General features: G+C 45.4%; 1 protein-coding gene across 18 annotated transcripts in view; it reads right to left on the bottom strand.

Moving 5' to 3' along the window:
- DENND1A (DENN domain containing 1A) overlaps positions 1 to 3,458 on the bottom strand; it is a 533,371-nt gene extending 529,913 nt beyond the window's left edge. For 7 of the 18 annotated variants that reach the window (XM_086325282.1, XM_086325296.1, XM_086325278.1 and 4 more), the window contains exon 1: positions 3,164 to 3,457. In XM_086325282.1, the coding sequence (XP_086181408.1) occupies positions 3,164 to 3,180 (17 nt within the window). In that variant the 5' untranslated portion in view covers positions 3,181 to 3,457. Of the gene's footprint in view, positions 1 to 3,163 lie in introns of all 18 variants that reach the window. The other 11 variants (XM_086325287.1, XM_086325297.1, XM_086325279.1 and 8 more) reach the window with 4 other exon arrangements.
- Between the last annotated feature and the right edge of the window lie 15,658 nt (positions 3,459 to 19,116).

The raw sequence follows: 19,116 nt of genomic DNA, 5'->3' as shown, positions 1-19,116 counted from the left end.
AACTGGCATCAGGGCTGGCATCCAATCTATGGCCTACAAACCCCAATTCTCTCATTTAAAAAATGGCTAATAGTACCTACATCATTGGGCAGTTGTGAGGATTAGATGAAATGATTCACAGAGAGCATTACTACCATACCTGACACAGAGATTACATTCAACCACCTTAACTTAAAAGGAAAGTTTCATCAAGCACTAAACCTCAACACCCGTGCCGAGCAACTCAACTGCTTTACTAGTCATATAACAGACACCAGCTTCATAATTACACACAGTATTGTTTTCAATCAACTTTCTTATTTTAATGAGAGACTGCTGAGTCCTGTTCTGCATGTTCACAATCTAATTCCTAGATCTTCAAAACCTTCTTCTCCATCACCTGAAACACACAGTTCTCTGACATTTCTGGAATAAAATAAAGCAATTTTCTTAGTCTTTTGATAGAAAAAGTATAAAAAGAAACTAACAATTACCGAGTTTTTAATATGGGTCCAGCAGTCATGTTGATACTGTATTTATTGCTCATTATGACCCTGCAATATATAGCCTTCCTCATTTTACCCTCAGGGTAACTATCTGTACAAAGTTTCATAGTCAGCAGACAAAAGTGGAATCTAAATCCAAATCTGATTCCATATTTTTAGCCTGACTAGATCAGCCACACAGTATCAGAGATGAGGAAAAAGCACAGGCAGCCTGCTTGGAGGGGCCCCCAAGCTCTCTTCCTCCACCCCTAAGACTGTCCTACACAATGCAGCCTGCACACTCAGACTTCACCTCAGCCAGGTGAATATCTTGAGCTCAGCCTGTGATTTCCTGTCCAGATGGAACTGATGGTCAATAGTGACCAAAGCCCTGTTTCCTCCAAAAATCAGGGAGGCACCTAAGAAAACCATTTCCTCACCACTTGTCGGTCCTTGTTCCTTACCTGTAGGCAAAAGCTTCCTAATCGACAGTCACTGTAAATCACAACTACTTTTCATAATTTCTCTCTTCATATTCTCTTTCAGCCTACCTCACAGGTGAAACTAACATATTTCCCATGTCTAAGTTTTTACCACCAAGCAATCACAGAGAAGGCAATGGCACCCCACTCCAGTACTCTTGCCTGGAAAATCCCATGGATAGAGGAGCCTGGAAGGCTGCAGTCCACAGGGTCGCTGCAGGTCGGACATGACTGAGCGACTTCACTTTCACTTTTCACTTTCATGCATTGGAGAAGGAAATGGCAACCCACTCCAGTGTTCTTGCCTGGAGAATCCCAGGGACAGGGGAGCCCGGTGGGCTGCCATCTATGGGGTTGCACAGAGTTGGACACGACTGAAGCAACTTAGCAGCAGCAATCTAGTTTCAAGATCAAGGTTATTCTTTATACTAATTTCACACCTAACAGAATTTCACACATAAATTCTCTTGCCCAAGCACTCAAGATAAATAGAGATGGGTTCCACAAAACACTGTGGAGAAATGTTTTTGTCAACCTGCAACGTTCAAGAGCAAGACACAGATCTGATGCCCAGTCATCTGAACTTCCACTTGGATTTTCATGCTGAGTCTGACATGGACATGCCTCATATCTGGCAAGTTTCTGAACTACTTTGTAACAAGAAGGGCAAGCATCCTCACAAGGATACCCTGCAACTCTAAGGTGGCTTTTGTAAAGTGTTTCTAAGTGCTATTGAAATCCAAGTTTACAACTCTTGCTTGGAAGCAGGAGCTAAACTTGGAGTGCCTCTTCAATCCCAATGCTTCACTACTTCTTTTTACCTCCCAAGCTTCTTAAGCCTATTTGGAGCATGCTTCTCCCCCCTCCCCCACTCCCCTCATTTCCACAAAAATCAAGAATTAACAGTGTACTCATCCAACTCTTCCATTTTCTTTATCATAATAAGCAAACTTTTCTAGTCTCAGGGCTGCTGCAGCCTGTTAGATGCGTCTGGTGAATGGAGACCTAAGCGAGTCAGAGGACTACAAGGCTGGCCAAAGGTCACACTGCATGGACACCAACTGAACAAGACATGCAACACTTGAATAATTACTAGATTTCGCCCATAAGGCCCTTCCCCTTTCAAACTTCCCTAGCATAATTCTCAAAATGCTGAAGTAAACACATTCTTCAGACTTTCTTCTAAGCAAGTTTAAAGTATCCTTTGAAAACTGTTTTAAGGAAAAGCCTGCACTGTTAACTTTGTTTTTAAATGCCCTTAAACAATTCTATTACTCATAGAGAAAAAGTGAACATTTGTTAGTGATTAGAGATAAGGCATCTCGTGTTCTGGAACTGAGGAAGGGAGAGGCCGAGAAGACCTGGCTGGGAGCGGAGATACAGTCAGTAGCAACACACCCAAGAGAGACTGCATAAAAGTTGCACTTTCCAAAGTCAACTTCTACGTCTAGAAAGAAGGCAACAATGTTTCAATGGGTTCTGAAGTCAGATGTATCAACATTTTCCCCAGAAATCTAACCCCTCACCAGGGACTCCAGATGAATGAATGAGTGAGGGAATTTGCCAGATTGGATTACAAAACCTTTCCAACAATTATCAAGATCAGGTGCTCGGTTACAGCACAGGGGTATCTTCCCTCACAGCCTCTGGCCTTGCTGTGGGGAGACTTGCATAGACAGGAAGGGGAGACAGGAGGAGAGAGAAAAGGGCCTTCTTCCTCCCCAGGACATCCAGACCTTAAGTCCTTGAGTGGCCCCTCCCTCTGAAAACCTCTCACGACTTTTATGGCCCCCCCTCCCACCATAGGCCTTAAGCAGCCAAGCTGCCACCTCAGGACTGCCCAACTCTCAGGGGCGCTCCGAACACCCATTTGGGGAGTTGCTTCTGGAGATTTCTCGCCCTACCCCCAACAGTTGTGTGACCATTTTCAGAGGCTCTCTGTAACCCCGGGGAGGAGGCCACCTTATAATCAGCTGTTCCCGCCCTCAGGTGAGGAGGGGACACCTGACCACTGGCGCCCTTCCACCCCGCGCGCACCCCGCCCCCGCGCCTCCCTGGATCGTCATGGCAACAGTCCCCCTCCCCGCATGACGCCAGCACGCGGGGCGCCCCTGGGGTCCCGGCAACAAGTCCCCCGCGCGGCCCGAGGCCTGCAGCGCTTGCCCGGCCTCGCCGCCCCTCGCCCGGCCCGGCTCCGCCCAGGCCGACCACACTCACTTGATCCTGGAGCCCATGGTCCCCCGGCCTCCTCATGGGCCCGCGGGCCCCGCTCGGCGCTGCGCTGCGCTGCCCGCCCGCCTGCGGCCGACCGGCCGACCGGCCTCCCTCCGGCGCTCTCCCCGCCCCTTCCTCCCTTCCCTCAGGCTGAGCCCGCCCGCTCGAGTCTCGCTCCCCAGCCGCAGCCGCAGCCGCCGCCGCCGCCTCCCGGGGTTAATGCACTCGCTTCAGCCGGGCGAACGCCATGGTCGCCGGCGCGCGTGCCCGGCGCGCGCCTCCCCCTCCGCCTCTCACACCCCCGCCCCCTCCCGCCCGCGCCGCCGCCGCCGCCGCCGCCGCCCGCGGGGGCTGCCGGGAACTGTAGTTGGCTCATGGGAGGCGGGGCGCGTGAGGGCGGAGGGGTTGGAGGGATTGGAGGGGTTGGAGGGGAACCGCGCATCAGCAGGTTGGACTCCGGGAACGCGGTGCATAGTGTCTTCCGGGTGATGGCCCCTAAAGACCTTCCCTCCCACTGTTCTGTAGAAACCAACACCTGAACCCCCCCCCCCAAAATGATGTTTATCCCATAGATAGAGACCCTCAAGCTACCATTCCTGTCTTGCGGAGTCCTCCCACCCAGTGGCTCTGGCTTAGAGATAAACTGTCTCCCACTCAGGCCTCCATGAAAAGACAGGTTTTTCCTTTGAAAACCCCACACCTTCCAATAAGTTCTTTAAGGGAGCCATAGACCCTCTGTCACACCAGCCACTTCCCCAACATGGTTCTTGGTGGAGGCCCTTCCTCTCCCCTTAGATCTTTAAGAAGACCTCACATCCCCACAGGAAAGCCACCTGGGGGTTTCATGGGACCCATTTAGTGGCTCTGCTCTGCCCTACTCTTGAGGACCTCTGCCTCCCTTTATTAGCCCTTTTTTTGGGGGAGGGGGGCGGGCTCCAATACAGAAATCTCATGACACCATAACAGTATCTGATAGAGATTCAGTCAAGGCAAATGAAGATACTTGAGAGCCAAAATCACCAACCTCCGCCCCCTTAGGGCTCACTTCCATGAACACCCCAATATCATCCCCTCTAGGCCTGGAAGAATCCTAAGTGAAAATTGCTCAGTCGTGTCTCTTTGCAACCCCATGGACTATACAGTCCATGGAATTCTCCAGGCCAGAATACTGGAGTGGGTAGCCTTTCCCTTCTCCAGGGCATCGTCCCAACCCAGGGATCGAACCTAGGTCTCCCTCATTGCAGGGGAAATGGGGGGGCGGGGGCGAGCAGGGGCGAGGAGGGGGTGGATTCTTTACTAGCTGAGCCACAAGGGAAGCCGGAAGAATAACAAAGACAGCTATAATGATCACTGCCTTTAGCTACTGTTTCATGCATGGGTGAATAAGTACCCTGTCTGAAGCAGGCACCATGTTTCCCCTACATGGTTTGCACCAACCCTGACAGTAACCTTGTGAGTTTATCCCCTCTTTTCGCAGAGCAAACTGCGGCATGTGCTCAACGTTACATTTCTAGTAGCTGGTGGAATGGAGATTAGCATCTAGACTGAATAATTCCAGACATGTGACACAGTTACTCACCTTTGGCCACAAGTCAGAAGACACTATAGGTTCATGGTTCACTGCTGAATTAGGCTTTTCTTCTCTTTTTTTACACTTTTCTGTTCTGAAATGCCATTCATCTCTTCTGCCATTTTAGCTCATAAATTCATTAAGTGTCTCCCCAGCCCTCAGTCACTACGATAACTAGCCCCAGCCAGGGAGGGAGGAAAGAAAACAAGAAGCGCTCCATTTGGAATTACATTCTGAATAAAGATAATCTCTGTCTTTTGCCTGTGCCCTAAGGTTGAAGGAAGGCATAGGATGAACTTTTTTGAATTAACACAAAAATTGAAAATGTCCCAACTGCCCGTTTGAATTCAAAGTCTTTTCCATCCAGACACCAACACTGCCTTATAAACACCCTCAGGACCAAAGCTCTGCTAGACAGGGAGGGCCTCTGTGGTGTTTATTCACCTTGTTTCCTATGAACCTTCTCCAAGGAATAGTTGTTATCAAGATCTCCCCTGGAATGAGCGACCAGTTCAAAGGCTCTGAGCAGGAGACTGTAAATAAAACAGAGTTATTTGGTAGAGGGCAAAGCTGGCTGCTTTTCAAAGGAGGTTGTAGCCATCCTGGCCACAAAAATGTCTGAGTGCCTGTTGGGTGGTGGTGGTGGTGGTAGCGGTGATGGTGGAAGTGATGTGTGTATGTTGGAGGGAGGGAGACTAGAAGGGAAGGGCTACATATCTGTCCAGGTGGCCTCTGAGACTGCAGGGTGGTCTGGGGAGAAAGCATTGAACTGGGAGTTAGAAGTCTGGCTTCTAATGCTAGCTGCATTGCAGTGACAAGCGGAGATTTTAAGCAAGTGATTAGACAATTGTCTGCTTCAGTTTCCTCCTCAGTAGAGTGGGTAGAGAGCTCAAGGAAAAGCTCACATCATAAGAGAGAGTGTGATGGAGGAATTAAGAGGTCAGGCTCTGGAGCCAGATTGCCTGGGTTCAAATCTCAGCTCTGTCTCTTGCTAAATTTGTGCCTTTGGGTACAGTATTCCCTGTCTCTGTGCTTCAGGTTCCCTGTCTGTAAAATGGAAATTATGGTAATAGATCTATCTTACTGAGGTGGCATGGGAATTAAATGAGTTAATGATGCTCATAAAGTACATAACAGTGACTAGCATATAATAAGCACTCAAAAGTTATTATTAATAGTATTAATCTTCATAATAAATAGTCCTGTACTTGGATTCAGGACACCTGAGTTCCCAGCCCAGGATGTAATTGTTTGCATTCTAAATCAATTAGACGTAAGTTCAGGTCAGTTGCTCACTCATGTTTGACTCTTTGCGACCCCATTGACTGCAGCACGCCAGGCTTCCCTGTGCATCACCAACTCCCAGAACTTGCTCAAACTCATGTCCATCGAGTTGGTGATGCCATCCAACCATCTCATCCTCTGTCATCCCCTTCTCCTTCCTGCCTTCAATCTTTCCCAGAATCAGGGTCTTTTCCAATGAGTCAGTTCTTCATCAGTTGGCCAAAGTATTGGGGCTTCAGCTTCAGCATCAGTCCTTCCAATGACTATTCAGGATTGATTTCCTATACAACTGACTGGTTTGATTTCCTTGCAGTCCAAAGGACTCTCAAGAGTCTTTTCCAACACCACAGTTCAAAAGCATCAATTCGTCAGCACTCAGCTTGCATTATGGTCCAACTCTCACATCCATACATGACTACTGGAAAAACTATAGCTTTGACTAGACGGACCTTTGTTGGCAATGTAATGTCTCTGCTTTTTAATATGCTGTCTAGATTGGTCATAGCTTTTCTTCCAAGGAGCAAACATCTTTTAATCTCATGGCTGCAGTCACCATCTGCAGTGATTTTGAAGCCCAAGAAAAGAAAGTCTGTCACTGTTTTCATTGTTTCCCCATCTATTTGCCACAAAGTGATGGGATTGGATGCCGTGATCTTCCTTTTGTGAATGTTGAGTTTTAAGCCAGCTTTTTCACTCTCCCCTTTTACTTTCATCAAGAGACTCTTTAGTTCTTCTTTACTTTCTGCCATAAGGGTGGTGTCATCTGCATATCTGAGGTTATTGATATTTCTCCCGGCAATCTTGATTCCAACTTGTGCTTCATTCAGCACGACATTTCACATGATGTACTCTGCATATGAGTTAAATAAGCAGGGTGACAATATACAACCTTGATGTGCTCCTTTCCCAATTTGGAACCGGTCCATTGTTCCATGTCAGGTTCTAGCTATTGCTTCTTGACTTGCAGGTAGTTTTCTCAGGAGGCAGGTGAGGTGGTCCAATCTGTTGAAGAATTTCCCCCAGTTTGTTGTGATCCACAGAATCAAAGGCTTTGGTGTAATCAATAAAACAGAAGTAGAACTCTCTTGCTTTTTCTATGATCCAATGGATGTTGGCAATTAGAAGTCAGTTCAACTGTAAATGATAGAAGACTGAAATAGCAGTGGTTGAAAAAAATAGAAGTTTATTTCTCTTTCACCTAAAGTCTAGAGATAAGCATTCCAGAGCTGGTATGAAAATCCCATAAATCATACTCATTTGAAGGCGTAGTGATAGGACAGGACAGTTGATTTAGTCTTGGGATGGTGGTTATTCTGCATTAGATTGTAAACTTGTCTTTGTGCCTCAGACTGTGACCTCTTTGAGGCTGGTGACCCACAATTCTACCTTATTGCTTCCCTATCCTCTAGGTGCAGCTTCCACCACATGGTCCAAGATGACTGCTTGAACAATCCAGACATCTAATCTGCAACCAGGACAACAGAAAAGAAGGCCATGCCCCACGCCAAGTCCTAATCTTTAAGTGCATTTTCCTGGAGTTGCTCCTACTTCTCCATTTACCTTCCACTGGTCAGAACTTAGTTGTACAATCACATCTCTAGGAAATATAACCTTTATATAAGAAATGAGAGAAAGAAACTGTGTGCACAGCTGAAGCCAGGGTAGGGGCACATTTCCAGGGAAGAAGGAGAGGTCAGACATTGCAATCTCAGCCAAGTCATGCTTGGCTATGTGACCCTGGTCAAGCTCCTGACTTTCTCTGGCCCTCAGTTTCCCTATCCAGAGTAAGAAATTCAGGCTAGCTGACCTCTTTCCAAAGTCCTTTTGAGTTCTAAAGTTCTCTAATCAGTAGCTTATTGTTTTATAGTGTAAAGCTAGGTGAATCTGATGTCATTCAAATAAAAGGAGACCTCTCTGCCAGATGCATAACATAATCAACTGTTGGAATTAAAGCCTTCCAGTGATGAGAAGTGGCTTAGGAACTTTACCTTCGGGACTGTTGTCAAAATAGGCTAACTGAACATATCTAGCAGATAAGAAGTCCAACGGTGTGTGTGATACCACCCGTGCAGACGCTGATGCTCCTGAGTTTCTAAGTTGGCCCTCACTCCTCTGTACGTGTTTGTTTTTTCTGCTTAGAATTTAAAGGACTATGTCTACTGAGGGAAGAACAGCAACCCCAAGGAGCACTAATACCCTGCTAATAATACAGTATGAAATGGCAGGACTGATGGGCCAGTCATCTGTTGTTCCCAGTACACTTTGTTGTGGTTATATACATACTTGTTTTTGTCGTTCAGTTGCTCAGTTCTTTTCAACTCTTTGCGACCCCATGAACTGCAGCACACCAGGCTTCCCTTCCTTCACCATCTCCTGGAGTTTGCTCAAACTCATGTCCATCAAGTCGGTGATGCCACCCAACTATCTCATCCTCTGTCGTCCCCTCTCCTCCTGCCTTTAATCTTTCCCAGCCTCAGGGTCTTTATCAGTGAGTCAGCTCTTTGCATCAGGTGGCCAAAGTATTGGAGCTTCAACTTCAGCATCAGTCCTTCCAATGAATATTCAGGGTTTATTTCCTTTAGGATTGACTGGTTTAATCTCCTTGCTGTCCAAGGGACTCTCAAGAGATATAATTTACATGCCATAAAATTCACTGTTTTAATATGTACAATTCAGTGTTTGTTAGCATAGTCGCAGAGTTGTACAACTATCACCAGTCTAATTCTAGAACATTTCATTCCAGAAAGAAACCCCACACCCATTAATAGTCACTCACTTTTGCTGCCCTGCTCCGAGCCCCTGGCAACCAGGAATCTACTTTCTGTCTCTATAGATTTGTGTATTCATACAAGTGCAATTATTTAATGATACGACTGACCTTTCTGTGTGACTTCTTGCATTTCACATAATATTTTCAAAGTTCGTCCATGTACCATCTATCAGTACTTCATTATCTTCTATTGTGTAATAATATTCAATTGTATGGAGAGGCCATATTTTGTTTCTCCACAATTGTTATTGATGGAGACTAGGGTTGTTTCCACTTTTCTAGCTATTATGCATAACACTGCTGTGACCATTGGTATATAATTTTTTGTGTGGGCATGTTTCTAATTCTCTTGGGTTTTGTGGTTATACTCTGCAGGAAGATCCACAACTTAATTAATAGGAGTGCTGCTCCACTCACTCAAAAAGCGAAGGTTAGTAATAAGGTAAATTTGGGATATCCAGAATCACATCAAGTTAAATGGGTTTCTTTACTGAATTTCTTGTGAACGTTCAGGTTAGCCACGCACATTATGGATCACCTAAGAGGGGAATGTTGTCGATGCATGTTGTTATTTAGTCCCTCAGTAGTGTCCGACTCTTTTGTGACCCCATGGACTATAGCCTTCCAGGCTTCTCTGTCCATGGAATTTTCTAGGCAAGAATACTGGAACAGGTTGCCATTTCCTGCTTCAAGGGATCTTCCCAACCCAGGGATCAAACCTACATCTCCTGTGTCTCCTGCATTGCCAGGGGGATTCTCTAACACTGAGCCACCTGGGAAGCCCCATGTAAGTGGGATCATACAGTATTTGTCCTTTTGTGATTGTTTATCTCACTTAGCGTACTGTCTTCAAGGTTAGTTTATGTTGAAACATATGACAGAAATCTCTGTCATTAATTTATTAATTCATCAATAAATTTCTATTGTTTATCTTTTCAAATGTCACTGGGTGGCTTCCACCTTTTGGCTGTTGTGAACAATGCTGTTATGAACATGGGTATACAGATAACTGTTTGTGTCCATGCTTTCAGTTCTTTTGAGTATATACTCAGAAGTGAAATTGCTGAATCATGTGGTAATTCTATTTTGGCGGTTGGGGTGGGGAGGGAAGCCACCATACTGTCTTACCATACATTCCCACCAGCAGGCATAAAGGTTCCAACTTCTCCATATCCTCACCAACACCTGTTATTGTGTGTGTGTCTTTTCCATATTAGCCATCCTAATAGATGTGAGGTGGTTGCGATTTGTATTTCCCTAATTAGTGATGCTAATTAATGTGCTTATTGGCCATTTGGATACCTTATTTGGAGAAATGTCTGCCGGGGACCAGCCCCAGCTGATCCAGGGTATTCGAAGGAGAGACGGCATAGGCGAGGATCAGGATACAATAGCTTCAATTAGATATTAATTAAAGATATAAAGAATAATAGAATAAGGATAGCTCAGTAGGAAAATTCAGTGGAGAAAAGAGGCTGAGTAGCTTGGTTTACGCGGGAGACCAATAAAACTTCAAGACAATAAGTTTGCACCACTTACGTAGGCCGCAGGCGTCCTTCCGTTCTCCCGAAGGAGAGGAGACACTGAGGCCTCCCCGGTCGGATCTTAGAAGCCCAGGCATAATTAGTAAGCATGGTGGGTTCCGCGCTCCAGATGGAGACTCAGCCAGAGTGAGAGAGAGAGCGACATGGGGAGACCAGTATTTCGAGAAACTGATCCCAATTCTTTATTTTCCATGGTCTACTTTTATACACTGAGATGTTATGCAAAAGTCACGCGGGGTCAGCAGTCCTGACTTTTATCAAAGTCAGGTGCTTCATACAAAGGTATACAGAGGTCTTAGGGGTGTTACATCATCTTCTGGCCAGGGGGGCCTGCTGACAATTTACGACCCTCTCCTTGTGATAGCGGTCAGTCAATCAGGACACTTATTTCTCCAGGGCTGATTATTCTCAAAACAGACGCCACCCAAATAAAGTTACATTCCTACAGGGTGAGGGTGTAGTGGGTTTTAGTTAAGGAAAGAATTTACTTAGCCTAAGGTCTAACGTGATTAATATCAAAGGTTAATTCTATATATTCATTAATGTGTGTAAGGGCAGGGGATATGGAGACTTAGCAACAAACATTGGCTCAACAAATGAAAAACCCTTCACCAACACAATTTCTAATTAGCCCATTATACTTATACTAATAGTTTTCTAACTTTTCTAAGGAACCTGTTTTTAGAAGGTTTAAAGCATCTCGTGCCTCTCACGGTTGGGAGGCTGTGAGCGATCACATGTGGCCGGACGAGCCTGTCAGGCAGGCTAGAGAACCTTCAGAGGAGTTTGTAGGTTAAAACACTCTTATCACGCCCAGGAATTATTATTAACTGGAGCTCTAGGTTAACTCCTTCTCCGAAAGAGGTGGTGGGGGACAGCCCCCCGTAAAGTCAGAGGTGTAGGTAAGAGCACAAAGTAGTAAAGTAGGCAGGCTCTGGTAATGGGGGTAGACGCTCGAGGATTTCCAGGGGGACTCCTGAGGCTCGATCCCGCCTTTGCGTATGTCGAGCCTCTTTCCTCATGACCTTTGTCATGGGCGGAGTACCTCACTCTGGCCCCCAACAAATGTCTAAGTCCTTTGTGGGCTTCCCTGGTGGCTCAGATGGTAAAGTGTATGCCTACAATTCAGGAGAGCCGGATTTGATCCCTGGGTCAGGAAGATCCCCTGGAGAAGGAAATGGCAACCCACTCCAGTACTCTTGCCTGGAAAATTCCATGGATGGAGGAGTCTGGTGGGCTACAGTCCATGGGGCTGCAAAGAGGCATGACTGAGCGACTTCACTTTCTTTCACTTTCAAAGTCCTTGACTCATTTTTTAATCAGGTTGTTGTTGATTTGTAGGAGTTTTTTATGTATGCTAGATATTAACCTCATCAGTTAAATAATTTCCAAATGCATTCCCCTATTCTATGGGTTCCTTTTCCACTCTGTTGAAGTGTTCTTTAACATAAAGTTTAAAATTTTGATGTAGTCCAGTTTATCTTTTTTTCTTTTGTAATCTGTGCATTTGATTTCATATCCAAGAAATCATTGCTAAATCTTATGTCATAAGGGGCTTCCCTGGTGGTTTAGAAGGTAAAGAATCTACCTGCAAGACATGAGAGCCGGGTTTGATCCCTGGGTTGGGAAGATCTCTTAGAGAAGGGAATGGCAACCCACTTCAGAGGAAAATTCCATGGACAGAGGAGCCTGGTAGGCTATAGTCCATAGGGTCGCAAAGAGTCAGACAAGACTGAGCATAAAACTTTTCCCTTATGTTTTCTTCTAAGAATTTTTATAATTTTAGCTCTTACATCTAGGACTTTGATCTAACTTGAGTTAATTTTTCTATTGGGTGTAAGGGAAAGGTCTTTGGCTTTTTTTTTTTTTTTAGAGGCTAAAAGGGCTTGATCCCTTCCTCTTATGTGGTTAATAATCCAGCCAGAGTGCTCACCTGCTAATTGTATGCTTCATTATTCCATTATTGTTAACAATACTACCTTGCAAATACTTAATGGTTTGTATTTTCCCAACTGCTCAATAATCAGAGAGTGCTATTATCCTTGCTTTAAAAGTGAAGGTGCTGATACATAGCAGGTGTAAGTGACTTACCTGAGATGAAACAGCCAGAAAGTAATGGAGCCAGGACTCAGCCCAGATGGCCTAACTCCTTTTGTGGGTTTGTTAGTTTCCTGAGATATAATGGTTTATTTTAGTACAATTTTCCTTCACTGATTTATTCATTAATTCATCAAATATTTTTCTTTGTGATGGAGTAACTTCATATTGTTAAAAAATTAAAAAACAAGAATAATAGCACATATAATTCCTTTGTAGTCCTCTCCTGGCCATACTTGGATGGAAAATGATGTACTTGTCTTTCCTTGCAGAAGCTAGAGGCATGCCCTCTGTGTGTGTAACCAGGGGCAAGTTAGTAACCTCTCTCAGATTCAGTGTCTGCATTTGTCAAATGAGGATAATAGTACCTTTCCCGCAGGGCCATTACGAGAATTTAATGTGTTAATACACACGAAGCACACAGATTGACCTTGCATTTGGTAATGGCTCAATGTGAACTATTACACAGTTGTCTTAACAATAAACAACCAATAAAAGCCAAATTCTAAGAAAGGCCAGTGAAAATTGATGATTTAAGACCTTGGGTCCCATAATTAGCCATGTGTATTGATCAGCAGTGCCTGTGATGCTTGTTCATGCTATGGAATCCAGAGTTCTTATCCTGGATATTCTAATTCAGAAGCATGATCAGAAACTCTTGTTTCTAAAGAAGCTCTTCAGGGGATACAGATCCACAATTAGGTAGGGAACCACTGATTTAAGCTTTACCTAGATGCCAGCATGAACTGAATTCCCACTGGTACCTTCAGGGCCTCAACAGGCCACCTGCTCCTCTTCCAAATATCATTAGCTTCCAGCTCTGGGTCCTGCATTCCCCACGCTGTCTTCCTAAAGCAGTCAGTGCATCTGGCTGAACATTGTTAGTACTTGGAGGCCCAAGGCAGGTGTCATCAGCAATCCATTCACTCATGTACCGAATCCCTCCTATGTGCCAGGTCTTGTGCTTAGAACTTTTTTACTTCCTGCTGAGGCTCATTCCTCTCCGCAGCCCCTTGGTGTAACATGGTCTTACTGTGCTTGGTGGCTAATGCTTATTGTCAGGGATACTGCTATAGATTAGAGGGTCTGTGGATTGAATACAATACTGAGTGGACACCCTGTCAAAGGATCTCTGTGTTTCCGAACTTGCTTCTAACCCTTGGCTTTCCAGCTCATTACCTTGCAATTTGTTCTTCCACATTCCTCCTCTCTACACCTCTATTTTTACCTCTATTTTAAATTTTGTACATGCTCTGTCTGCCCAGCCCTGACCTTGGCTCTTCTCCAAACCACCTTGTGTGTTCATTCTGCTTATTGGGGCTTCTAGGACCCCCTGCCCTAGAGCTCCTCCCACTTCCACCCAACATGAATATTTTGAGCAAGACTCAGGCATAAACTCCAGAGGTCCTGTTCTCCTCTTCCACATTGAAGATGGTCACCATGTACCTCCACCCTTTAGGAAGTGAGCTGAAAAGTTTGTTGGACTTTGCCCCATTGTACTCTTGGACGCTCTTGCCAGTTTTCCTTTACTTTATAATTTTCCCCACATGCATTTTATGTATTATTAATATGTATATTGTAAGTTATCAATATTTTCCCTACTTATTTCAACTACCACTTTTCCTAAGCCTCACATAACTAGTATTTTGCTTGTGAGCAGAAAGTATAATTGATAAAATTCTTAAGTTTCAATCCTAGTATATCTCCCACTTCACAAATCAAGGCAAAAAAAGTGAGTGACAGTGACATACTTGCCTTAGCATCTGAGTGGAGATTAATACCACAGTTCTCTGACCTCTTGGCCTGGGCAGAGTTTTTGCTGGTCAGTCAGAGTAGCCATGACACTGGGGAGAAGATCCTCTGATTCAATTCAATGACAGAGTATTTTTAATTTATAGGTAACTTACTGAGGTCCTCAAAGGGGACTCTGCCTCCTGAAAATAATGACCGGACCTTCAGTGACCTCTGCTTCCAGTGGTGAAAGTCAAATTGCTTTAGGAACAATAGAAGCAATATTGTGTGGTGGTTAGGGCACAGGCCGCTTAGGGTTGAATCCTGGCCCTCCTAGAGCAAATTGCTTAACCTTAACTTTGTCTTCTCATCTGGAAAATGGAGATATTATTAGCACTTGCTTCATGGGGAGATAATGAGAAAAAAGTTATTATATCTATAGACACTGAGGACTCAGCAATAGTTAAGTATTTGATAAATGAAGAATTATCATAGGTACAATTGGTGACCACTGACCACATGCTTTACTCCCATTATCTTCAATCTTTGCATCACCCCTGAAAGGCGGGTACTCAGACACACTTTAAGAGAGGACAGGTGATTTGCCACAGTCACCCAGCCAAAAGCAGTTTAAGAGCTGAGCACTGTGCTAAAGGGCTGTCTGATCCCCAAGCTGCCTCTTCTTCCAAAACAACTTCTACCAATTCTCATTCTCTTCTCTGTCTCTCTCAGCTCAGCTAAAAATATCCTGAGCAGCATCCTTATTAGCTAATATGCATACATTATTTTTTGCTTTCTGAACATAATTGGTTCATTCAAAGGGAAGGCTTCCACCTACATGAAGGAAGGAGCTGAGCTGCTCTGCGAAAACTCATCTGAATCCAGAAGTCAGCTCCCTGTGGAAGCCTCTGTGCTTCCAAACTGGTGTCCCTAGCTGGATGGCAGGGAGGCAGAGTGGAAAACAAACCTTCCATTCACACACTCCTGCCACACTGGAGCTGAGTGACTTTGGGTAAGTCCCTTCCCACTTACCAAGAGTCAGTATCCTCAGCTGTTAAATGGGGCTTCTAGAAGCACTTGCGTTAAAGAGTTGTGGTAAAGATCAAATGAGCTACCCTGTGGGGACTAATATCCAGTATGCAGTCCCTCAAAATCTGGGAGCTTCTATGACACAGGCATCCTGTGCAGAATAAACATCCAACACCTGCAGGAGAAACAGGATCGCCTAGTGATGAAATGCTCAGGGTCTGGAGCCAAGGGGATGATGGCTCAAACCCCCAGCATGTCCCAGGCTCTGGTTCTGTGACACAGTTTCTCTCTCTCCCCAAGCCTCAGTCTTCCTGTAGTAAAAGAGATATAATCTATATAAAGAGCTCAGTAATGAACAGTGGCTGCATTCACAGCAAGCCTCCCCAACCAGATCATCTCTCTAATAGCAGTGGGAGTAATTGATTTCTGCTTCCAGGGCAGCGCACACACGGACACCACAGTGTGTTCATCCTGGGGCAGAGTGTGTGTGCTCCGGGCAGCTAAAGCCAAACTGTCTGCCCCGAAATCTCCTGCTGGTAATGCGGCTGATGACAGCTTAATGGACTCTTTACCCTTGAATGCTAAGGGGAAGATAACTCATGGCATTATAACATATGAATGTAATGTGGATTTTTTTTCTTCTTGAGCATTGGAGAGAGACAGTCAGAAGCACATGTAGACTTGAGCCAGCAATCTCAGTCTCCCTCTTCCTGGCCCTGTCTGTGTGGGGGACAGATTTAGCCATTGCAATTAACCAAATCATTCATGTTTGTAAAATATAACCATATCCGTGTGTGTGTTTCCTTGAATGACCTGGATGCAGGACACAGTTTATGATGAGAGGATGTGAATGTTCCTAAATTATTGATTTTTTTCCAGGGACAAACCAGTTTTTCTGGAATGAATGGGCAAATGTACACACTCATGTGCACGCGCGCGCGCGCACACACACACACACACACAGATGCACACTGTTGTTATGGAGAAGCTGGTCAAAGATGCACCTGGATGACTTTCCAAAAGCCACACCATTCTGACCAGTCAGGTAGGAAACCCCCACTGTGGGAAGTTAACATTTTCCTCTTCCTCACAGTCTGAGAGAGGAGGGAGGTAGTGGCAGCCACAGACACCTCCATCAGATTGAGAGGGGTCAGGGAGGCAGGAATGAGGGCAAAGAGAACTGTGCGCAAGGGCAGGGAGACCACAGACTTGAAGAGTCAGATTGACCTGAGTTCAGATCACCATCTCCTCTTCCTCTTCTCGAAACCTCAGCTTCCCCAGCTGTATAGTGAGTTTCCTAACACCTCCTGGCGCGGTGCTATGAGAACTAATGACAAGGCAGGTAAAGACCGAGCAGGACAGGAGGCCCGGCGCCAGGCTCAGGGTCGTGCCGGGTGCAGGGGGGCCTTGCTCCTCCGCCCCGGGGGGAAATCTGGGCCAGGCAGGAGGCATCCCGGCAGAGTCCGGGCTCCCGTGCAGCGCAAGCAGAGTCCTCTCCAGCCACCAAGAGACTTGCCGAAAAGGGAGTGTGTGGAAGCGCGCGGCTCTCCATCTGGCTAATGTTCACTTGTGTTTCCTACTGGAGAGCATCACTTTTTTCACCTCACCTGGTTTGTTTACCCAAACAAGCTGCTCATTAACAACACGAATTGCATTTTCTGCAATTCTGTTGACAGCACAAATGTCTGCAGTCAGCTTGGGAGTTTGGTGGGAACTGTTGCCGGATTCCACCCAGCCCAGCCAGTGTGGCTTCTGAGGAAAGAAATCCAGTCCATGCAGGGGTGTGAGGTGGGGGGCAGGGAGCCTGGCTAGGGCCTGCTGTCTAGTCCCACCCAAAATCTCCAGACCCTGAGTGGAGACAGGGCCCTGGGCCCTCCTGGGAGAGATGAGGCGCTTTCCAGAAAGCAAAGGTAGACAGAAGATTTTCAAGCAGGAAGGAGGTGGGTGGGGGAAAGGAGCCAGACATGAAAGAGCAGATGAAACTCCAGACAGAGATACAGACCTGGCAGGGGGAGGCCCAGCCTCCAGCAGGGAGACCCTGAAGGGCTTCCCTCATGGACCCAGCAGAGCCTACATTCAACTGTCTTCAGCACCTCTGGCAACAAGAAGCAGATGAGAAAAATAAGAAATAATTATCTTTCTTCTTGGTTTGGCCCCACAAGGCTGAGCTCAACCTGGTTTGCCAAAGCACTGCTCTCTCACCTCTGTTGCTCAAGCAGGAAGAAAGACAAGGTTTTTAATGTGTGTTCATTTATTTTAAACGATGGCGCTCAGAGCGCGTGATGGCTTACCGATCACCATACAATTGTTGCTGAGGGGTAAGGAGGTGAGAAAAAAACATGGCCCTGCCTTTTTGTAGTTGGTAGTCTAGTGGAGGGAGTGATACTAAATTGTGTATCAGATAATTTCAAATCATGATGAGTTGGATAAAAGAAGTCCGGGATGTTACGGAAACATGTAACAGGAGAACTTGACCTCTGGCAGGGGCCATCGGGGGCATCTTCTCGAAAAAGTGAGATTGAAGCTAACCCCAATTAAGAGAAGTTATCTAACTGAAGAGTGGCAAGGAACAACGGGCCTATGTGTTTGGTTTCAGATTTCATCAAGACACCAAAGAAAGTCTTTGGGTTCCTCCTCTGTCTGAGGGAAGGCTTGTATGAAACCTGGGAAGTAAATGGTACCTGCCTGACTATTTGAGATGAGCTGTAGAAGGCATAGCCAAGACCATGGTCTGGCAGGTAGTACATATACACACGTATTTGTTAATGGAAAAAGAACATAGCAAAGGGTGCAGTTAGGAATTTCATACAAGAGACAGCATATGCAAAGCCTTAATATGTGCCCCCCATATGAATGTTAATAATAAATAAATAAACAATACTATTGTATCTGCAGTGACTCTCTCTATATCATCAGAGTTGAACTTCATAGCATCTCAATGAGATTAAGTCATCAAGCTCGCAGTTAGGGAAATCCCCAATTCAGGGTTCTTCTGCTCTTCCATGATGTTAACTCACAACTTGCTCATGCCCGCTCCTCACCCTGACAGACTCTGTTCTTAAAACAGCTCTTACCTCAAGAATAGGTGATATCAATTATCCAACAAGACCCCCATGCCCAGAAGTAGGACAGAAAACACTGGGGCCAAAGAGCCAGACCATCGTTCCTCTCCTTGCTAGGGGATCAAACATTCCTCATTGTGGCTTTTACTTTCCCCACCCTCTTCTAAAAAATTATTTATTCTGTAGGGCTTCCTGGTCCAACCCAAAGTCAAAAGGAGTGAGATAATAATAGCAGAGACGTGTTGAGAGATTGCCCCCATACCAGGCACTAACTAAGTGCATTACTTGTATTAACAGATTTAATTCTACTCACCCTATGAGGAAGACTCTTGATCATTCCCATTTAACAGATGTGGAAACTGAGGCATCAAGCTAATGAGTTGTGGATAATAGCACCCATCATACTTCCCAATCCCTTATCCCTCTTCAACTCTTTCTGGTGGTGGATCAACAATTGTTGATCCCTTCTATGCACCACACACCATGTGTACATGGTTTCATTTAATCCTTACATGAACCACCAGGTAGAATTGGTTTTTAACCCTCATTTTACAGAGAAGAAAACTGAAGTTCAGAAAGAGAAGTAACTCATCCCAGATTCCTGGGTTGGAGAAGATCTTAAATCCCAGTCTGTTTGAGTCCAAAGTGCATGTACTCAACTTCCAAGCCAGCAGGATTCTAGTGCATTATACTGTCTCCCGCATTCCTCACCCAGGAAATGTATCCACAGTGACACCATCACACCAGACACAGTTGAGAGGAAGAGCATCCAGCCTAGACTTCAATCTTCTCACTTGAAAATGGAGATAAAAATCCCTAAATCCTAGAATGATTTAGCAGATTAAATGATATTGTGTCTGTTAACTACT

Source organism: Bos grunniens, chromosome 11, assembly GCF_055505025.1.
Source record: "Bos grunniens cultivar Pamir isolate PY7600 chromosome 11, Bosgru_T2T1.0, whole genome shotgun sequence".
NCBI lineage: Eukaryota > Metazoa > Chordata > Mammalia > Artiodactyla > Bovidae > Bos > Bos grunniens.
This window is presented reverse-complemented; position numbering and strand designations above follow the sequence as displayed.